Source organism: Procambarus clarkii, chromosome 39, assembly GCF_040958095.1.
Source record: "Procambarus clarkii isolate CNS0578487 chromosome 39, FALCON_Pclarkii_2.0, whole genome shotgun sequence".
NCBI lineage: Eukaryota > Metazoa > Arthropoda > Malacostraca > Decapoda > Cambaridae > Procambarus > Procambarus clarkii.
The window spans coordinates 9,157,124-9,179,492 of NC_091188.1; the positions used below are offsets into that span (position 1 = coordinate 9,157,124).

The following is a 22,369-nucleotide window of genomic DNA, read 5'->3' on the forward strand; positions in this document are numbered from 1 at the left end:
TTAGTAAAGGGGCCTCGGAGATGAATTATCCTATATGGTCTCCTTTAGTACCTTCAGCAGCCAGCACTTCGTTTCCACATATTACAACATGAAAGGGAAGCCACCGGAATTAGATAACCCTTCCTTGTCTCGATAGGGCTTTCAGCGTTCTCTTTATTTCAGCTACTATCCCTTTATTTTATTGTTTGACTTTTTCTGAGGTCTTGCAGTGCCATGGTCGAGTCAGTGCAGATCAGTGCTCCACTCATGTTCCGTTCTAGATATTTTAATGCCATAATAATGGCAGCGAGTTCCGCTTGTATTGAGGAGGTGTGGTTCTTAATCCGTGTTTTTTCTTAATTTTCGTTTTGGAAGGCATTATTTCTTGTTGCGACATACGCTGCTACAGTCTTGCAATTAGTAGGGTTAGCTTGCAAGAAGTGCTGGACCAACCAGGCTGTATGGGATTGGACAAGTAGTGACTCCAAGCAAGTCACTACTTCTCTGACTTGCTTGGAGCGGGCCGCTCCAAGCAACAGTCTGTTGGACCAAGTTTTCACAAGTCGAGCCTGGCCCCAGGCCGGGCTCGGGGAGTAGAACAACTCCCGAAACCCTCTCCAGGTATGCCTCAGGTAAGCAAATTCATCAGTTTAGGTTTGATATAATTCATTTCCTATTAATCATTCATTTCCGTGAGATGAGTCATATATTTGAATATTATGTGGTTTTTCCTCCCAGGGAGCGGGCATCCCTACAGGCATCAGCTCACCTGCTTGCTCAAGCTGGTCGAGTTCTTTCAGAAAGCACAATGACCGATCTTGCCACTTTGTGTAAAACTCTGTGTTTTCTTTGCAATGTTGTACCCATATTTATTTTATTTATTTATTCACAAGAAGGTACATTGGGTTTATGAGAGTACAGAGATTTGACGTTTTACATTCTTGTAAAGCCACTAGCACCCATAGCGTTTCGGGCAGGATATGTACCTATGTAGAATGCACCACTAAAATTTTTTAACTAACTGGTGTTTTTTTACATTTGTCTAAATGTAAGTTTGATTTGCACTGTTCAATCCAGTGGCATAATTGTAACGATTTATGCAAGTTGCTGCGAATAAAACCTCTGGTTATGATTGTTAGCCTAAGAGTTAGTCCTCCACACAGTTACAGAACTAACATATATCCTTTATTTAACATTACCGATACACAAAGCAAGACGAGTAAACCATGGATGGAGTACAGGAACCACTAAAGTGTTAGGCCAATGATATTACGAGGCCCGGCCTGTACCTAGAAGTGCGAACGGTGGACAAAGCAGGCGCCAGGCACACTAAGAGACTGAGGCATAAGTTTTGAAAGAAGTAAGGGAAGCTAGTCACTTAATTTCGTTTCAGATTAAGAAGTTAAATCAACAAGGGAAGTGTTTCAATGTCTGCCATGAGTGGGGTATTGTGATACTGCAATATATTGTCACATTAAGAAAGACCTATAAATATGGACTATTAAACTATTAGTACCTATAAGAACACACTTAGATATGCTAGCTCATGCAAAGAAATCTTATTTATATTTGCTTGAATGGCGCTCAACAATCGGGTTCGTTCTCAACTCAATCGGGAATTCCGAGTGCGAATCCCGAGGGGGACAGAAATGGTTGGGCGCGTTTCCTGTCCCTGTTTACCCAGGATTTGATTTTGTCCCAGGAGTTTTGTCAGCATCCTGGGTCGGGTCAGTCGTTCAACCTCGATACAAGCCTAATGTGTAAATATACACATTCTGCCTGTCCCCTTACACAAAAAGGACTTACATATATGGTATTAATTATTATATATAAAAATTCGTCAGGTCTGATAGGAGGGATGGTCTTTTGTTTTTTGTAATCCTTTGTAATTCTTTGTAGCAGCATTGTTGTGATACATTTTCCTAAGGATAGGTCGGTGTTGATAGGAATTTTTATTAGTTTTTCTATGGCTGTACAGATTTTTACGCCACTCACAACTTTTAAGATTATTGAGCAGTTGCTGACAAATAAAGCTCCTGAATTAAAATCTAAATTATACAACATATTATAAATAGAGACGATCATAATGGTCCGTCCTGGACCACAAGTCTAAGACTTGAAAAAAAGACAAAAAAATTACGACTCGATAATGGTCTAGGACGGACCAAGACCTTCTTTATATTACTTCTTTATTTTCAGATGTGGGTTGGGTTGTGGGTGGGTTACATGCTATGCTGTTATTATGACATGCAAATAATCTATGGAAGTTGTGTGCAACTAAATTATAAATGTACAACCATTTACAAATATAGCTTTTGTATGTGAATCGTGACGAAAGAAGCTCTGGGAGATCAGTGAGAATTGTCCTAGTAAGGGATATCGCGGTCTGTGGGTCTCGCGCGGTAAGCTATTTTAGGATGGTGGGTTCCCGAGTATTGGGAGGGTGGGGGTGGTGGGGTGCCTGACAACGTGGTCGCGTCCCACACCAGAGCTAAGGCACTCATGGGCCTCCCCGCGCCCTGGAGAAAGTAACGCCAAGTTTACAATCTGCTAATATTACTGAACACACAGTGTGCTGACAACGCTGTAAGCCAAGTTGCCAGCTGACTTTTTTTTTAGGGAGACTTCACCAGTGGGTGAAATTTATTTATTTGGTGACAAACTTTCCATAAACAAAAAGCCTAACGTTGTTTTTAAACTCTTCGACAAATCCTGGTATAATAATTTGTATTATGTATCTTAATGACATTAGCAGTGTAATGGTTAATGTTTCATTGATCGGTGTAAATTAGTATTACTATTGTCATTGAGTATTCACGTTTTGTCCTATATATATTGCATAATGTATTGTACCTATATTTTGTAGCTTAATCTAATTACCGCTACCGCATTTAAATAATTATAAAAGTACAAATGTTCATGAAAATTTATTTGACCATGAGGCTGGTGGTGATTATGTACATAAGTATTCCTGTCGACGGGGACAGAGCAAGAGGCATTTTGTTTTCCTTTCAGCTTTCTGTACTAACCATTGAGAATAATGAAAGCAGGTGCGCGATGCCAGATTTACGAGGTTACCTTTAGCAGGTTTCAAGTTTTTCTGTTGGCGAGGCTTCCTTGGTGCGGTCTGGTTATTGCGTCTGTTACCCTGTGTGTGTAACGTTCATTGTTACTGCCAGCGTTTTTTTCAGAGTATTGTTACGTGTTATATATCATGGTCACATTCCGTGATTTAATTCATACTGCCGCAACTTCTGGAGCTTGGTGGCTAGTCGGGGAGGTTGTGACTTGTATCTTCTCTGCTGTGTACCAAATACGTGTCTAAAGATGACATTTTTAGAAACTGGAATACTTCAGATGTAACATGTCAAGAATATGCTGCGTAATATTTACATCAGCATCTGAGTATTTATTAATTGTTGTAGGTTCAGTTGAGAACGATGCGCGGGCTGGTTTGTCTGCCCCCACTACACCCCTCCTTCTTTCCCGCCATCCTGAGTGGCGCCTACTGCTCTCTCAACCTCCCCCTTCCCCCCCCCCACTCCCCAATATCTCACCTCACCCTCTACCACCCTCTCTCCTCCCACCATCACCCTCTCCCTCTCCCCAACCTCGCCCAGACTCAAGGTTGGGTCTGGAGCGAGACGGGCATCTAACATCAGTCACGTGGTGGATGCGCGCTGGGAAGTGTGGGGTGTTGCTCTCCTCCAGCGTACTCTCCTTACCTCGCCTAATAACATCAGACGTCTGGATTGCTTTCGCATTCACTCTGACCAGAACCACAAAAGGTGTTTGAAGGCAGAATTGTGTCGGGGTATTGTCAGTGCACCACGTGGTTAGTGCCTCCCACCCCCCACCCAACCCTTGTGTTAGCTGTCATTAAGTTAAAATTTAGTGATGACCGCTTTGTATGTTGAACCAATTGATGAAGGTAGATAATTAAAGAATAATGTGCATAAAGAATTAAAAAGTAGTGAAGAGTGAGGTGTGGCCTAAGTGACAGCGGTTGGGTGTGACAGTTGACAGGTTGGCGGTAAGCTCTCACATCAGCACCACGAGGACCCCTCGCCAGCCTCGGGCTGCCTCCCTCAACTGTACACGGTGAAACACAATTGTGCCCCCACACGGAGGTCACATTCTCAAGTGGAAACGCGACAAGTGTATTTCCACCATGCACTACTTCTCTGATAACTCTCAGGACGAAGACTTGTTCATTACAGCAGGTAAGCTCCACCACGCTGGAAGATGTGTCAGTCATCGTTGCTAACTGTTTATTATATATCGGCTCTAACTGGATAAATTTAAATTCAAATAACATAATCTTTTCATGTTTTCATTCTAACATTGAAAAAGTACTTTTCATATTTAAGAAAAAAATAGAAACTAACCCAGTTATGAACGACGTCAGAGGGCGTCGACAGAACGACGCCTTGCTGTAAGAGGGAAGTTTTCTCTTGACATAACTTATCAAAGAGCATATATATAGAGTGGCAAAGTTACCTAGCTATTGTCAGTCCGTCATTGTGTCTGGGCGAGCGCTAAAGGATAAGGGACTATTTTTATGAGCTTGAATTCATATAGGTTACAATATGTGAAGGTGTCATCACTACTAGTAAGGTCACTTTGGTCGTAGGGTGTAATGAGCTTTGTTGCCCTTTTCTCAGAATGTGACCTGACTCGGTCGACTTAGCTGTTCTAAGTGTGCTCGTTTGTATTTGGAATGCTAATTGTTTTTGCTTTTTTAACTCTCAGGGTTATTGGAATCATACTGTTTTTATTATCATTATTTTTTCATTTGGGATATATGAAGAAATAATGGTAATACTTTCCAAATTGCTGGAATATTGGTTAACGGTCGTCACATATGTGGTTTGTTGCCGGGAGGAAAGGGAGATGGAGGGGGGGGGGGAGGGGGTTGTGCGGGCTGTCAAAAGACTGGTTTAGGCGTCACCAGAGCGAGGGGGGTTGGGAAAGTGAGCAGCAGCAGCAGCAGCTAGTGGCTGGAGTAGGCGCTATATGATCCACCCCAAGAACGCAGGGCCCATCCTCGTGGCCCAGGGAGGCCTGGCCACCCGAGGGCCCCAAAGGCCCATCCTCGTGGTTCAGGGAGGCCTGACCGACCCCACTACGGCTAGGCCCGCACCCGAAGGCCGCCAGGCTCACAACCATGGTCCAGTGGAGGCCCTGACCCACCATAGGACTGGTGCACCCTCGTGGCTAAGGGGGATCTGACCCACACCAGGACCGCCTCTTTCCTCGAATATCCCTCATCTGGGGATGGGGGAGGGTGATAACCTACACTGATAGCACTAGACTCACCCCACCATCCGTTCTTGCCCATCATAACTTTAAACCCTGATCCCATTAAACAGTATGTATCGATCGTGCTATTTGAAAGCCAAGGCTTGAAATGTCAATACTATTAACGTTTTTTCTCTAAAACCATCCGGATTTTGTTATTAACATTCACGAGTACATCTGTATTTTATGCAGGAGGGTTAGTTATACAGAGCCATATAATCATTAGCCCATATTTTTTTCTTATTAACACATTTACGCACCTCTTCATTTGTGCAGTAACCCCCTACCTCAGACTGATACGTGTACAAAGTCTACGGACTATGCTCTCCTCGGTTACTTCATGACTTGATTCATTCACCACGTAATTTTTTGTAGTTCTTTGAACCTCAGTGGTTCCTGAAACCTTTGAAACAGCAGAAGCCCTGTTGACCTATGTGGGGAGTCCTGTTTATAGTCAACCAAACGTAGTCATATATAATATTTTAATGATAATACATACATTTATTTATTTATATATATATATTTATTTATTTATATATATATTTATTTATTTTTATATATATTATATATATAATATATACATACAGGATAATTAAACGAAATTGATCTTGTGATTTCACATTGTCAAGGAAGACAGATAAGACGTTGTTGTCTTAGATTCAGTTTCTCGGAACTTCTCCGTGCTTCATGAACAAAAGTTCCATGTAGCACGGGCTACAGTGAGCCCCGTAAAGAGTATATAATCCCACATCAGTATCTTTTTTTGCAGATAAGACATTGATGTGGGATTAGATACAACCTCGACACCCGAGTAGATTAGGAAACATAATATCGATTAATGGAAGTGACATGATTGATTGGGGATAGGCTATCCCTTAATTCTGAGAATATGTAATCAGTTCATAAAGCTATTCTTTACATGGTTTTATACCTATCACATCTTGCTAATTTATACAATCCTGGACTGTTAATATTGTTTAATTCACTACGCTTTATAAGTGAAGATTTAATAATGATTCACTAACAGATTTGCACCCAATTTTGCATGAATTAGTCCAGACAGCTGAATGAGTATACATAATCTCTTAAGTGAACAAACAATACATTTATCTCTTGACCTCTCCTTTGTTGTGTATGTATATATATATATATATATATATATATATATATATATATACACTGAAAAGTGGGGCACACCTGCCTGTGTGTGAACGTGAAGCGGTGGATACAAATAGGCTGGGGTTATTCATGAAAGTAAAACCAGTACTGGTTTCGGATAAGGTTATTGTATGAACAAATTACCGCACCACCCAACCATGTACATGGGATAGCTGGAGTGTTTCATGGGCCCATAAACCTTCTGCACTTGTCCTGTATTTTTATGTTCTTATGTTTTCCAAATTAGTCATGTGAGCAGTGGTAGAATGGTTACATCTGGTTCCTATTGGTTGTATCATGCATCTCGTATATGTTCAATGGGTGGTGGTGGAAGGGGGCCCCGCACTCTCCAGTTGTCATAACGTCACAAACGTGATGTAATGAATTACCCGATCCTAACCTTATCTAACTGTTGGCTCCACTAACAGAAAACTATACATCCCGTCAACTTATACTACAATATATTTTGACGTTTTTTTACGTCAAAATTATATATTATTTGAGAGGACGGGTTGACTGCACACTATGGTCTCGTTTTAACTACTTCCATATTTTTTACACTACACAAATTTCTGAAGCTTACATGCATATTGGTCTAATTACAAAACATGATAAAGTGGCTATGAACTCTAATTTTAATTCTTTAAAAACAAATCCTTTGGCTAACTTATCAGTTCTGTCCACCATTGAAAATGTTATTGTATCTGTATCAAGATTCAGGCACAAGCATGCATAGTTACAGTATGTCATAATGAGCAGAGTGCAGTTAGGGATGATAGTCACAATGTGTTATGAACATCCCCCTCCCTTCTCCCCACCCAAGATAGGAATGGTATTTCCTAACAACTATAGCACTTCCGTCAGCTTCAGTGGGGCCAAGTCGGGAACCATCAGCGACTAGGGTTGTGAGCTGAGAACAGAGCGTCAATCTTCCGTAAGGAATTGTACTTTGGTTGTAGCCGAAGATTGTTTTGACCTTTTAATTGTTGGTTTGGAAAGAGGAATATTGTTTGGAAAAGGGATCACCATACGCAAGAAAATCATAACAACATGATATCTTCACGTTGCGCTGATATCAGGTTACCCAGGACGCTGGTTCAACCCAGGTCCTGCTCCAAAGGGAGCATCATCAGTTGTGTAGGGAAAGTTCTACTGTTGTCTCTGTAAAGATCATGATTCATATACTTTCTGAGTTTGAATGCAGTTTTACAAATATATACTGTATTTGAAGATGAAAAATAATTAGTTTCACGATCACAATACACATAACGAGGATGAGCTTCAATAGTTTTACTTATTTCAAGCCCTCCTACATTATTTCAGTCAGGGCAAGCACAGGTATGGTTTGGTCAAATAAGGATCTAATATATGCAAGGTAATATTACTTTGGGCAAACATTCAAATGATTGCTCCATATGTGGAATGGTACCCCACAACAACATTGAGAGTTCTAAGCCTCTCTCTTCATTGACGACAAAGTCTGGTTACAACATGCTCATTCAGTGGGACTTCAAGGTCAAGGTATAGTTCTCTATATGAATCTAGCTACACAATCAAGTCGAGAGTCATTTACTTGTTTGAAAATTAGTCTTGTTTAATCACGAGTACTAGTGTACTAGTATTAGATTTACAAGGTAAATCCCATTAATGGGTTAAATATAAATAAATAAAAGTGCCGAATTAGATTTTGGTCATGTTATGTAAATAAATTTAACCAGTTCTGTTTTTTGGAATCTTTCCGTTAGACATCCAGCCGTCTTGGTGCTACTTGAGTTCTCGACTACAATACTGCACTGTTCTATGCCGACATCTTGCAAGGCAGACAAAATATCCAAATTGGAAATGGTACTTGGTTCTTTTGCCACATAGGACGTGAGACAGGTATCATATGAAGCTTATTGTATTTTTCCTGATGGGTTCACAATGCTGTATATACAGTACATGTTTTTACAATTTATTACAAGAACCCCATTGCAACACTACAGTATATTCCATATTGTTCTTCTAGCAGCTACAAATACAAATTCATATACACGTGGGCGGTAGTAATTGGTGAAATTTTGATTATGGTACTTGGATATTTTGCTGGTATCAGAAACAGATCATTCTATTCGGTGACCCATTTTCAGTAAAGAATTTTAGGGCCAAGGTGAAGAGGCAGTAACTGCTTTAATATTATAGATGTATGCCAGGGTCATGCAGGAGGGCAAGATTATAATGTTAAGAGGCGTGTCAACTCGGAGTATAGGCATATTTTAAGTTATTAGTGCACAGTACAATACAGTTATGAAAACTTGATAAAACTTCTATTGTGATGTGTGTGACAAAACTGTTAACAATGAATTTGGACAAAAGTAGTGTTAGTGTGGCGAATGAGAGAAAATGGTGTGTGAACTGGATGTATTAATTAAGTGGATGTGTTGTAAGTATGCAGGCGATGAGTCACAATAACGTGGCTAAAGTATGTTGACCAGACCACGCACTAGAAGGTGAAGGGACGACGACGTTTCGGTCCGTCGTGGACCATTCTCAAGTCGATTGTGAGATTTGCTTGACAATCAACTTGAGATTGGTCCAGGACGGACCGAAACGTCGTCGTCCCCTCACCTTCTAGTGTGTGCGGTCTGGTCAACGAGTTGTAAGTAGTAAATGATTTTAAATTCCAAATACTGTACAGTAATTCAGTACATACATACATACATACATACATACATATAATGTAATATTTTCCCTTGTAAAATAATTTAAATATGGTCTTTATATTGTATATTATTTAATAAATAAAAATTAAGAATTAATGAAATTGCAGAAAGCCTATTGGCCCATACGAGGCAGCTCCTATTTGCATCCACCCAACTCATTCATATAAATGAACATAACATAAGAACAAAGGCAACTGCAGAAGGCCTATTGGCCAAATGTGTATATCTAACCTGGAGGCCTGGTCGAGGACCGGGCCGCGGGGACGCTAAGCCCCGGAATCATCGCAAGGTAACCAATGCTTGAAACCAGTAATCCCATGTCTTTTGTGTTACCTGACAATTTGTACCATAAATCAAGCAACCCTACTTACAAACCAGTATTCACCCAGGTCTTTCCTGAATCTAAACTTTGAAGGTCTTCTCAAGTGTTATATTGTTCTTGATGTCCACAAATTTATTGTTACCAGGTGTTAATCAGGTCAGCTTAGTGAACGATGCAGATATCACCAGAATTTTGTGTTCTAGTGCTAAGGATATTTGCTTACATAAATATACATAGGCTACACGTTCATCTTGGTGAGGGAGGGCGGGGGATATCCGATAGGTTATCTCTGGTCATACCTTATCATGCTCAATTTCATGTTTACCACCAGATAACTATGATTATATCCATCCAATCCCCTTAGATATTGATAATGGCATACTATGGCTAGCTTTTTACTCATCGTGCTCGTCACCGAACTTACTAAATTGTAACAGTTGAAACTACAGTACTGTACTGTATTGTTTTATGCAATACATTGAGTGTTCTTCATATTGGAGTAGGACATAATAGCCCACTGGTTAGCCATTTTAGAGCTAATCTTAAAATTGTCAGAGTTATGATCTTGGGTAATAATGTTGCAACAAATAAGGATAGAATAGTGTGCAACAAGAATTGTACACTACTTCATTCAACCTGTCCTCAGGGAGGAAGTACCCTGGAGGTAATCACTTCAAGACCATTATGTAATTAGTGCTATTAGCCACTCCCTATCCATGGTTAGGTTAGGTCAGGTCAGGTTTTATTACACTTGGTTACGTATACATGTGTATACGTAACGTGTATTCTCAAACATGAAGTAAGAAAACTATTTTAGTATCGCCTAGAATTTCATTTACAGCAAACCAAATTCTTAAGACTTTCAAAGAAAAAAGTAATGTGTAGATATTTGATACATTAAACCAACAATTTATAATACAAAACTTAAATATATTCTCTGTTTAGGACAGGTTCACTTGCCAGTTTAGAAGTAGACTATTACTAGAACAGTAATATGCTTTCAGGCCATCATAAAACTATCCGGTTGGTGTGAAAATGGGTTTGGCGTATTTGGTAATACTGTAATTTAATAATACAGTAATTTATTGTCCAGGGGGGGGGGACAGGAAGCCAGAATGTATTCATACACGTTTTGGCTTTTAGTACAGTACTGTACTGTACTGTATAAAGAACGGATTATTTGAATAATGGTTTTCCTGGAAAAAATGATTGGTGGAGCAGTCTCCAGATTGTCAGCGTGTTTGTGTTGTGATAACGTCACAGCTAGGCGTTAGTTGGTTTTGGAGTTGGCTCATCACGTTTTTATAGTAAAGATAATTTTATATTTTCTTTCCAAATGTAAAATGTATAGTATTTTGAGTCATGTACCTTAGCATTATGAATATGCCTGACATTTCTCACATACCAGTTACATTGAAACAAATGCATTTTAAGATACAGTACTGTATTTGGAGTAAATTTCACATGATTTACATTTTGCATGATCAAAAACTAGCATCCAGTATACAGTGGAATCTTTTAAATCTGGACACTGTTATAACAAAACCTATATACATTGCTGCATTATATCCTACTATAAGCTCAGGAATATAATATTCTATTATAATTATAGAGGAACATAGTTATTGTGGCTGGGCAGTAGTGGGAGTACAGTACAGGTACTTAAACTGTATTGTACTTCAAAAGGTCACTTTATGCATTTATATGTCACATTTGCCTGGTGTTCACATTTAAGCTGCCAATAATTACACTGTATTTTTAAAACTGCTTGATTATAAGATCCTTTGTGGTGAAATTATCTGTACATTACTCTTATGTTCTGAGAACATTGATTTATGCCCTTTTCTCTCGTGACATTTTCTTCCATGATAAAGGCTGAATATAATAAAAACAGACTCATGCCTTGTTTTAGATCATTGACATTTGGTAGTGCTATTATGGATCTCTTCAGTGCCTAAAGTGAGATATCACATGTGAAATTTGAACTTCAAGGTGGCCATGATCCATCAGACACTTTTAATCCATTGTTCCCTGAATGTGCCATTAAAACTATTTCAAAGCGCATAAGGCTCACAATCTTGATTCAAGAGTTCTCTTGTGTTTGATTGCAGCACGTGCAGATATGCCTTTTAGATCTACATTTTCAAATAACTGTTAAAACCTTCTAATGATCTTTGAAAATCTCTGCATGCATCATAGCATGAAGTGGATGCTGTTTACTTTCTTCTCATTGCACTTTGAGCCCTAAGTGTAATAACAATAAATAAATGCAGTCAGTGTTCTCTTAGTGGAGTCATGCCCACATAACTTCACTATTTCTGACAGTCATTGTTTGCTCCACCTCTTACTAAATAAGACACCATCTGCACAGGTGGTGCATGTTGTTGTTAAAGATTCGCTACCTGGAATAAAGTTCCAAGTAGCACAGGCTATGGTGAGCCCGTAGTTGGTGCAGATGGTGGGCATCTATAGAGGGCCTGGTGGCTGAGTGGACAGCCCTCGGGATTCGTAATCCTAGGGACCGGGAACTGATCCCCGGCAATGACAGAAACAAATGAGCAGTTTCTTTCACCCTGGTGCCCCTGTTCACCCAACAGTAAATATGTACCTGGGAGTTAAGACAGCTGTTTTGGGCTACTTCCTCTGTGTGTGTGTACTCACCTATTTGTGCTTGTGGGGGTTGAGCTTTGGCTCTTTGGTCCCACCTCTCAACTGTTACTAACTACACTACTTTTTTTTTTCTTCCACCCCCCCCTCCCCCTCTCCCCAGGAAGCAGCCTGTGACAGCTGACTAACTCCCAGGTACCTATTTACTGCTAGGTAACAGGAGCATCAGGGTGAAAGAAACTCTGCCCATCGTTTCTCGCCGGCGCCGGGAATTGAACCCGGGCGACAGGATCACGTGTCCAGCGTGCTATCCACACAGCCACCGGCTCCACAAAATGTGTGTGTGTGGAAAAAGTTGATTGACAGTTGAGAGGCAGACTTTAACTGGAGCAAACGGGAAGAAGCCTTAAACTACAGACTTATCTTGCTGACACGCATTGCATGCAAAGTGTTGGATAAAATAATTGAGAAATGACTTTCAGCCCCACCCTGTGTGGGGAAGTAAGGAGGCTGCATGCAATACCCTACTTGCATGCACTGTAAGTAGGGTAATGTCAGCAGCATATTGGAAACTGGTAAACATAGCAATGGATTTCAAAAATTTAAAAAAGCATTTTCAATACAATTTACAAACTCTGTGAAATCTGTATGTGCCTGCACGCTACAAAGACAACCAGCTTCATAGACCACTCCTCCGCCAAGGAAGCCTAACTGCAGGTACAGATATACGAGAATAACTCAAAATCATTCGCAGGCCAAAAGTATCTTTCCAGGCAAAAAATACTGAATATTTATTAAAATTCTAATGGCTTTGAATTTTAGAATAGTAATTGAATATAGACTGTATTTCAGTGTAGGCCTCTTAATTCAATGCAAAGATCCAACCTTGGGTTAAGCTGGTGAAGTCTTTGTATGGTAGTATTGTACTTAAATTAAATAGTCTCCGTGGTATAGTGGTAAGACACTCACCTGGCGTTCCGCGAGCACTTTGTCATGGGTTCGTATCCTGGCTGGGGAGGATTTACTGGGCGCAAATCCTTAACTGTAGCCTCTGTTTAACTCAATAGTAAAATGTGTACTTGGTTGTAAAAACGATTCTTCGCGGCAGGGGATCGTATTCCAGGGACCTGCCCGAAATGCTACGTGTACTAGTGGCTGTACAAGAATGTAACAAATCTTGTATATATCTAAAAAAAAAAAATTACTGTTTATGCATTACAGTAGGCTAACCACACACACAGTAAAATAACCACAATATTTTCCATTCTGCAGGCCGTGAACGATCATCATCCTCAAGCACGGATGAACCGTCCTCGGGTGGTGACGACTCTTCTTACCTTCGGGCAGCAGCAGCAGCAGCTAGGAAACGACGAGGAAATCTTCCCAAGGAATCTGTTAAAATCCTGAAAAAGTGGCTCTATGACCATCGTTACAATGCCTATCCTTCAGACGAAGAAAAACTGCAACTATCACGTGCAGCTAATCTCTCAGTTTTGCAGGTACAGTACTGTTCAAGAACTTGTGTTTTCTAACATCATCAATAGAAAAAATGCAATTGGTGGATACACTATTTAATAATGGATATGATTCCCAATAATAGGTCATGGAAATTACATTTTATAATAGGTCATGGAAATTACATTCTGCTAAGAATTGCAGAGTCAAATAGCAAGGAATATATAGAGTATATGTGCTTGTTTAATATTACAATATTGGTAACTACTGTTCATATTAATACAGTGGCCCCTCTGTTTATGAATTTAATCTGTTCCCAGAGACGATTTGCACCCGGAAATGAATTATCTAATAAGAAATAATGTAAATTGAATTAATCCCTTCCACACTCCCAAAAATATTAACTTCAAAATATATTTCATACCTAATAAACACACATATTTAGTACTATAGTATATACAAGTTATAGCTTACCTTTATTGATGACTTGTTAGCGTATGGAAGACGGTGAGGAGAAGTGTTAGTGCTTGGATGGGGAGTCCCCTTCCAGTTTATCATCAGGCAGTGATGTTAGGGTACTCTGAGGTACTCTCATACATTGTGCCTGCATATCACTAGGACCTGGTTGTGGCTCACTGCTTGTTTTTCTCACAAAAATCCTTTCCATATAGACTTGTTTTCCCTACGTTGTAACACTTGTCTGTAGTGAGGCATCACAATGTCATTAAAATGGTTGAGGCAGTGGCCTACTTCAGCTTGCTGTGGGCGAGTCATTTCAACAAAAGTTTGCATTTCTTTCCATAGTCTACACCACTTCTTAATTGTTGAGAAAGGGACATTCTGTACTGCCTCCTCCTCCCTTGAAGAAATTTCCTCAGCTGTCTCTTGTTGCTGCTATTTATGAATTCTAGGAGTTCTGTGATAGTTATTCGCTGTGTTCCTCCATCAACTCGCAACATTGAATGCCGCCACCTCTCTTTCTAAATTTCTCAAACCATCCCCTGCGCGCCTTAAACTCTCTCGTATCTGCATCACTCGTTCCAGGGGTTTCTTTATAAGATCTTCATACAATAGCCTTGCTTTTTCACAAATGATGACCTTTGAAACACTATCACCTGCTAACTCCTTGTTGTGTATCCAAATTAATAACTTTTCAACATAAAGTGTTTGTGTTCTTTGTTTCGTGATTGTTGATATGCCTTTTGCCACTTTAGCACTCATAATGTTCTTTTTCTTAGCAATTACAGTGCATATTGTTGACATAGATTTGTTGTACTGCCTAGCTAGTTCAACAACCTGTGTACTATTTTCATGTTTACAAAAGATTTATGTTTCCTCTATGGTCATCCTCACATGTGTTTTCTTAGGTTGAACCATACCACTGACTTTCTTGGGACCCATGGCATGATATATACAGTAATAATTACTTTTATGCTCAAAACTCAAAAAAAAACCAGAAAACACTGTAATTCTTTACAAATACAGTACTGTAATTCAAGCGCAATTGTCACTAAGCGAGAGGCACTAGTAAACTGAAGCGTGGGCGACCGTGCCACCAGGAATCATGCGCAAGGTTGCTAGTGTTATGATACTCCTATACGCGTATAAACAAACTACGTAACTTGATGCAAAGCTCATAACCCAATTAAAATTTTACAAAGAAATTGGGCTCGTAACCCGAAAAATTTGTAAAGTGGGACATTCATAAGCAGAGGTGTCACTGTATTACTGTCTGTTTTACTGTTGTCCAACATATGAAGAATTGTGAAGAGAGAGTTGCAGGAGTTCTACTCCACAAGCCCGGCCTGGGGCCAGGCTCTCATTATAGTCTCTCATAACATCATCATTATATGTGTGAAACTTATTCAAAGCTTAAGTTGTATATTTTTCATATAGTAGGTCTACTTTAACTTTATTCACTTTAACATGATAAATGTAAAAGAATTTTTGACAGTGGTCCTATATGGTAAGACCCTTTTATAATTTTTTTAGGTTGATAGAAATGTAAGTAAGCTAACTTAACATTAGCTAGCATTACTGCTTTATTAAATAATTGTGGAAAATTATACCAAAAATCTTCCAATACAGTAGTGCTTTTCTGGCATGTTCACATAGTCATACCCAGAAGCAGATTTTACTGTTGTCATTATATGTATCTAAGTGTGTGTATATTTCTAATATTACTGTATGCTGTATCCATTTATACTCTAGTAATAGAAAAATAAATGTTTATTACTGTTTGCATTTGTAGGTTAGAAGAGTATTATACTCTGTCCTTTCTTAACTACCTGATATGATGACCAAACCACACACTACAAGATGATGAGACGGTGACGTTTCGATCTGTGCTTTCTTCTAGGAATTGCCTCCTCTTACCTGCTCCTCACTAAGACTGTTGCCTTACTTAATGCCCGTGCCTCCCTCGCTCCCATCACAATTGACTTGATAATGGTCCAGGACGGACCGAAACGTCATCGACTCCTCATCTTCTGGTGTATGGTTTGGTCATCTTATTCAAGTTATATAAAATATACATAACTAGCTAGCACCTGAATGCTGCCACCTTACAGCCGAGACCTCAGTCCACCTTCAGCTATCAGATCAGTTCATCGACTGATGCCTAGCAAACGTTTTGCATACTAATAACTTTTTGAATGTGCATTATACGAAAGTTAGTTAACCACTGCCATGTATATTTTTAAGTAAATTATTATTTTGTATATATGAAATAAAAAAAGATAATGGCTATGCAGAAATGCAGAACAAAAATTTAATCCTAGAAGAGGATTCAAAAGGTAGAGCAGGAAAAATTTATGGTATTGGAACAGGCAGAAAATTATTCACAACAGAATCATAGTTACTCTACACCTTGTAACACCAATGCCACTGTGACATGCAACAACAACAATTAATAATGGCCAGAACAAATTCAAGACACACACACATACACCTACGTAAACTAAATAATTCAATCTCATTTATCATTCCCAACGTACAGGTCTAAAACAGAGACAAATGCAGTATTTAGAGTATTCACAGAATCCCACACTAGAGGTTACATGGATAGTTAGGTTTGGATTCCAGATTATGATGTGATAAGAGTAAATAGAATGCATGGAGGAGTTGGTCTCTATGGTCAAGAATCACTCCCCTGTACATAATTATTAAGATCATCAAATGAAGTACTGTAGTGAATACATTAGGTATCAAAATTGAAAACTTCTTTGATACCTAATCTACTATAATCACTTACTATCCACTACTATAATCACCTAGGAATTATACTTGTATACAAAGCTCTAGATGCAACGACAAATAAATTTTCTGAATTGATGATCAATATCTGAGAAATACTTGGAAAACCCAGAAAGCTGGGTACAAAACTCGGTCCCGCAGAGTACAATTCTTGCACCGTTACTCTTCCACACACATATAGAAGGCAGACAGGAATGCAAGTCAGTTTCATGTCATCCTGCATTAACAACACCAAAATGAGTAGGAACATTTCCTACAAGGAGAGTGCTGCAAAGTTGCAAATTACAAATTGAGAAGTTCGTACAATGTGCAACATAAAGAATATAACATTAAAGTAAACGATGACAAATTCTAATTAGTTTGGTACAAAAAACTTTGCTGTTTCATAGCACACCTTGGAATAATATCAGAAGACCTAATGTTTAGAGAGCACAATAAAGCAAACGTTGTAGTGTAGCAACAGCCAGAAAAATAATAGGGTGGATAATGAGAACATTCAGTATAAGAGGTGTCACACCAATGATGGCACTTTTCAAAACATGTACTATTTTGTATGTAATCTTGTTCAGTCTTCACATCTCGCATCATCTTTCAAAGCTGATGAGGATGTAAAGTTGGAAAATTTACAGCAATTTTTCCTCTACTGCATGCATGAAATCAGTGAAGCGCTTAAACTACTAGAACCGACTCAAACTGTACCCCTTGGAATGGGATGAGAGAGAAATATCTTGTTATGTATGCCAAGGAAATACTGGAATGTCAGATTCCAAACATGCAACATTTCAATATACAGTACTATGAAAAGAAATGTACAGTAGTTGGAAGTGTAAAATTTTTAAAAGTTGAGAATTAACTTTCACCATCTAATTACTAAATTTAGGGCCATCATTCTTCAGGTGTGTAACTGGTTTATAAATACAAGTTTTTTCTTTCAGGTTTGTAACTGGTTCATAAATGCAAGACGGAGGATCCTGCCAGAGATCATACGCCGAGAAGGCAATGACCCAGAAAAATATACAATAACTCGCCGTGCCAAAAAACTCAAAGGAGTATCTCCAAGAGACCGTGTTGATACAGAAGAATATTCTCGTCCAGTCCAGAATGATTATGCACGTGCCCGTCCACGCTGGGAATCTGCAGATCTTCCTGATCATGATTATGATTTTTCCATGGAGTCTCGTGTTGCTTCTTGGGTTGCTGAGCAGCAGAGGGTATCGGCCAAGCCACATTATGAAGCAGTGTGTCCGTGTGGATGTGGTTCTGAGGCTGACCATAGTTCTGCTTTTACCACAAACACCACAACATCCACAGCTCCAGCACCTTCCCCTGCAACTGCTCCAAATTTTGTGGCAGAGGTGACAGCAACAACAAATTCTCCAATATACACAGGCACTCATTCACCAGCTTACACTCCAAACGATTCACCATTGTATCCTCCATCAACACCAGAACATTATGTCCCACAAACAGATTATGCCCACCATGCCTTTAATACACCCGCTCAGGTCACCCCGCCTCCTACACCTCCAGAAGACGATGCAGATAAGTTCAAATGTCTCTATATGCTGGTCGATGCTGCTCTTAGTCAGTGGGAAAAACAGAATGCATCTCCACCTCCCCAGGATTCCCTCGACTCCACCCGTACCTACCTCAGCCTCTAACATGTTACCAATTATCATTACTTTTGTTATGAAAATTTTTGCTAGAAGAAAGAAATAAACGTTGTGGTTGGATTAGAACAGATTAGGATAATTAAAATTGAGAAAACAAATGACAAATTGTGGTTGCCCTGAAATATGCAACTAATAAAAATGATTAGTGACTGGTCCAATACCTCCTTTACTTTTTAATATAAACAATTCTGTTTTCACATGGACCAAAGTTGTATTAGAACAAATCCTCTCCTTCATGTTTTGTGATGTACTGAATGTTAATTGCTCATTCTTTTGTTGAACATTTTTATTGGTTTATACATACATACAATGTCTTGTTGGTTTTGGTTGTGACTTCTCATGCAATTTTAGTTGCAAAAGACAAACATATTTAATTTGGCTTTTATGAATGTTAGCAGATAACTGTAGGTTCACAAAAGGTGTTCCCTATTTGTTGTCAAGATCAAATTTAAGTAAATGTAGTTTCCAGCAATTTATGTTTTTGCAGGGAGCTGCTTAGCCTGTGCTCTCAGTCCATGATCTTGCAGCACCTGCTGAAACCTAGCAGTGATTTGTAGTTCAAACATACTAACCAAATACGTTTGAGGTAGCTCGTGAATTCACGTCCTCTATAGTACAATGGATTGCCTTGCAATGATACAGAGTTTTTAGTTTTCTTCACCCATTATTTTTAGGTAACCCTTGTATTATCACAATTTACCAAGATTAGTGTAGTTATAGAACATTCCAAATTGGTGTTCGTCTTCCCTTATAATGAAGCAGAGGCTTAGGACAGTTGTGATTTTCACTTAATGTGGAGGGTCTGCTGCACATAATTGCTTTTTTTTTTCATAAACCCTTAAGTGTTTTTCATGTTTGTCTCTTGTCACTGCTTCTTGTCTGTCTCTGTCTTTTATGACATATCGCTCAAATCTCCCAGAAAACGTGTATACATGTGCCTTAGTTTGTCCTATGCAGAGTTTAACTGATCTGCTTATCACACCAATTTTTATATTTAAGGTCATGTATAAGTACTTACTCTGTTATTATTGCCATAATAGTAAATTGTGAATGCTAAATCTTGCTAACCTCTTATTTTTAAAATTGATATATGTGTACCAGTTTGTAGGTAGAAATGAGTACATCTGAGAAATATAAAAAATGATACTCTGCTTGTATTTGCCGTCACTTAAAATTGTCATCTTTTATAATGATTTTAAATAATTTAAAACATATATCCGGTTGTAGTCATGTATATGAAGTAGCCGATTGTATAAGTTTCTGAGTTTTTCAAGTGGTTACTAGAAGTAGTTGTTGAGTTAGTGTTTACCATTTCACAGAATTTATATTATGTCATATCATAGTTGCATTGATGTGCATTATAATCATGCAGCTGTTTACTCATTTGTTTTTAATCTGGAGCTAATTGACTTTAGATTTAGATGTTATATTTTGGAACATTTTCAAATTATATTTAAGTAGTATCCCAGAATATAATATCATGTAAGAATTATAGATGTTTTATGTTGAGAACATTATATATGATGTTCAAGCTGTTGTAATGTTTGTGCATGCGATAGTGTGGGAGATTTTTCATATACCTGGAATCCAAAATGTTGACTTTGCTCATCAAATGAACCAGCAATTAAAATGCTGCTAAATTCTGTCATGTATAACATACTTTTTCACTCTTATCATTGGCAGTTTGGAGCTCAGTTTTAAGCCACTGGACCCTGTTCATGCTATTACTTATGGTGCTAATTTTACCTATTAGACTGGGTAGTTGAGGAGGGCCCAGTGACTATACCAGCATGTTGGTGAAGATTTGTTTAAGGGGGCATCAGTCCAAAAATATGCAATAAATGAAAACTAGTTTGATTTCAATCAAACTTTTTTGACGAGTTGTATATGAAAAAGATTTCATCTGGTCCAAGTCTCAGTATTGTAGTATAAATAGGGAGGGAGAAAAAAATATTGAATTATGTGTCAAAAATTTTTCCAAAATGGTAAAAAAACCAGCGTTGAATGTAATGAAACGCCATTTTCTGGGCGAGTCCCGGAGGCTCCCCCAGAAATTAACATCAAACACAAGTGTCAATTGAAATCATGTCTATGACTCGGCTATCACAATAGCATATAATACAAATATTTAATAATTAGTTTTATCCCCCCAAAAATTAGTTAAAAAAAATTATTATTTCTTTTTCATTTTTGTTTTTCTTATTTGTTTATCGGTCGATTTGCGTGAAATTTATACACTTGACGCACGTAAGCCTATCTGTAAGGGTGCCAGGAAATTGGTTGATGTCAACCTCAGCCACAGATGGCAGCCCCTTAGTTTATTTTTTATTTATTTTTGTTCAAGTAGCATAAACGTTTCTATAACTCTTTCATTTTTTTTCAATTTACATGAAACTTACACCTTATATGTGAAGTTTGTCTACAAATCTGTAAAAAGCATTTTTTCCTATATTTATTTATGATTTTATAATAGTAATAAGCCATGATATATTTGCATAATTTGTTTATGGAACTTTGACTATTTGTATTAGTAAAACTAAACATATTTTTAAAAATCTGCTAAACAGATCCTTTTATTATATGCTAATGTGATAAAAAAGTGTCATAGAAATTATTTAATTTGAAACTTGTGGTTGTAGTTTCGGTTTGAAAATGTGTAAAATTCGTTGAAAAAACTAAACAAAAAAAATCTCCCTTTCTATTTAGGCTGCAATACTGAAACTTGAAACAATTGCAGCCCTTATCATATACAGCTAGTCAAAAAAAGATTGGTTGACATTGAACAACTTATAAGAAATGCAGTTATGTGCCCTTAATTTCATATTGTAATATTTTTACAGTACATTGTATATATAATCACATTTCTTGATCCATCAGTTTAGCTGTTTATAGACTGTCTTTGGTGTCCAGGTAGGTAAAATCACCATTAGATGAATTGCTGGTGTGAGTGTTTGATAGTATCGCATGGATATATTTTTTAGCTTGGTAAAGGCCCACCTACATCGGCAGGGGAGATACCTACAGTACATATTGTCTCTTTAGCAAGCAATTGATGCAAGGAAATGAGAACATAATGATGAAAATTTTTGATATTTTTATACAAAGTACTAATCAACTCGGAATGCAGTTAATGGCCTTAGAGGTGTGTATATATATGTTGTGTGAGGCTTAGTGAAGGTTTGCCAAAACATAAATGTATAAATTCAGTTGTTGTAATTCTTTCTGTGAAGGATAGACATGCCTACAATAAAAGGTCTTATTTTGTATACCCAGTGCCATTGGTGTCTACATGCCATATACTAGTACATCAACTGCCATTGTGAATATTCCGTGCAGGTAGTGATAATCTTACCACTGTTAATAGTTCAATGAATATAAGAATGTTCAGAGTATTACAAGTATTAACCTATCACTTCCTCTCATCCTTTCACTTGGATCTGCAAAACTTATGCAAATACAGTATATTTTTTCCCTTTTTTACGACATTTTATATAATTAGGATTAAAAGAAAAATATAAATTGTAACTAATTAATTGCTTTTTGAGAGGTGGGTCTCAGCATTGAGAGGTGTGAGAGGAAGTAACAGGGTGATGCGATGAACGTAGTCCATTATTAGTGTGTCAACTGTACAGTCTGCAGAATTATTATATTAGAAAATAAAAGAGATATCAATGCAATTGTTTTTTTTATGTTTGACTCCTTGGCATGCATTTCGAAGCAGCCTCATTAGGTAGCTCGAAAAAATACTGAAGATCTTATTGTACTACTGTATTTTGTTATTATCACAAGAAGTATAATATTGGCAGGCAATGTGGCTTATCAGCTTGGAGAAAGGAAGTCTGTTGACTTGTCGCGCGTCTGGTTACCACATCCAATAATACTTTTAATGACATTGTACAACATACTCATCATTTGCT

The 22,369-nt window shown here is 38.2% G+C and overlaps 1 protein-coding gene across 4 annotated transcripts in view; it reads left to right on the top strand.

Annotated features, from left to right (window-relative positions):
- Positions 1-22,125, top strand: part of LOC123760280 (homeobox protein TGIF2) — a 76,442-nt gene extending 54,317 nt beyond the window's left edge. For 3 of the 4 annotated variants that reach the window (XM_069338359.1, XM_045745809.2, XM_045745811.2), the window contains exons 2-3: positions 13,342-13,568; positions 17,715-22,125. In XM_069338359.1, coding sequence (XP_069194460.1) covers positions 13,342-13,568; positions 17,715-18,440 — 953 coding nt within the window. In that variant the 3' untranslated portion in view covers positions 18,441-22,125. Of the gene's footprint in view, positions 1-3,632; positions 4,203-13,341; positions 13,569-17,714 lie in introns of those variants that run through there. The other variant, XM_045745810.2, reaches the window with a different exon arrangement.
- The last annotated feature ends 244 nt before the right edge of the window (positions 22,126-22,369 follow it).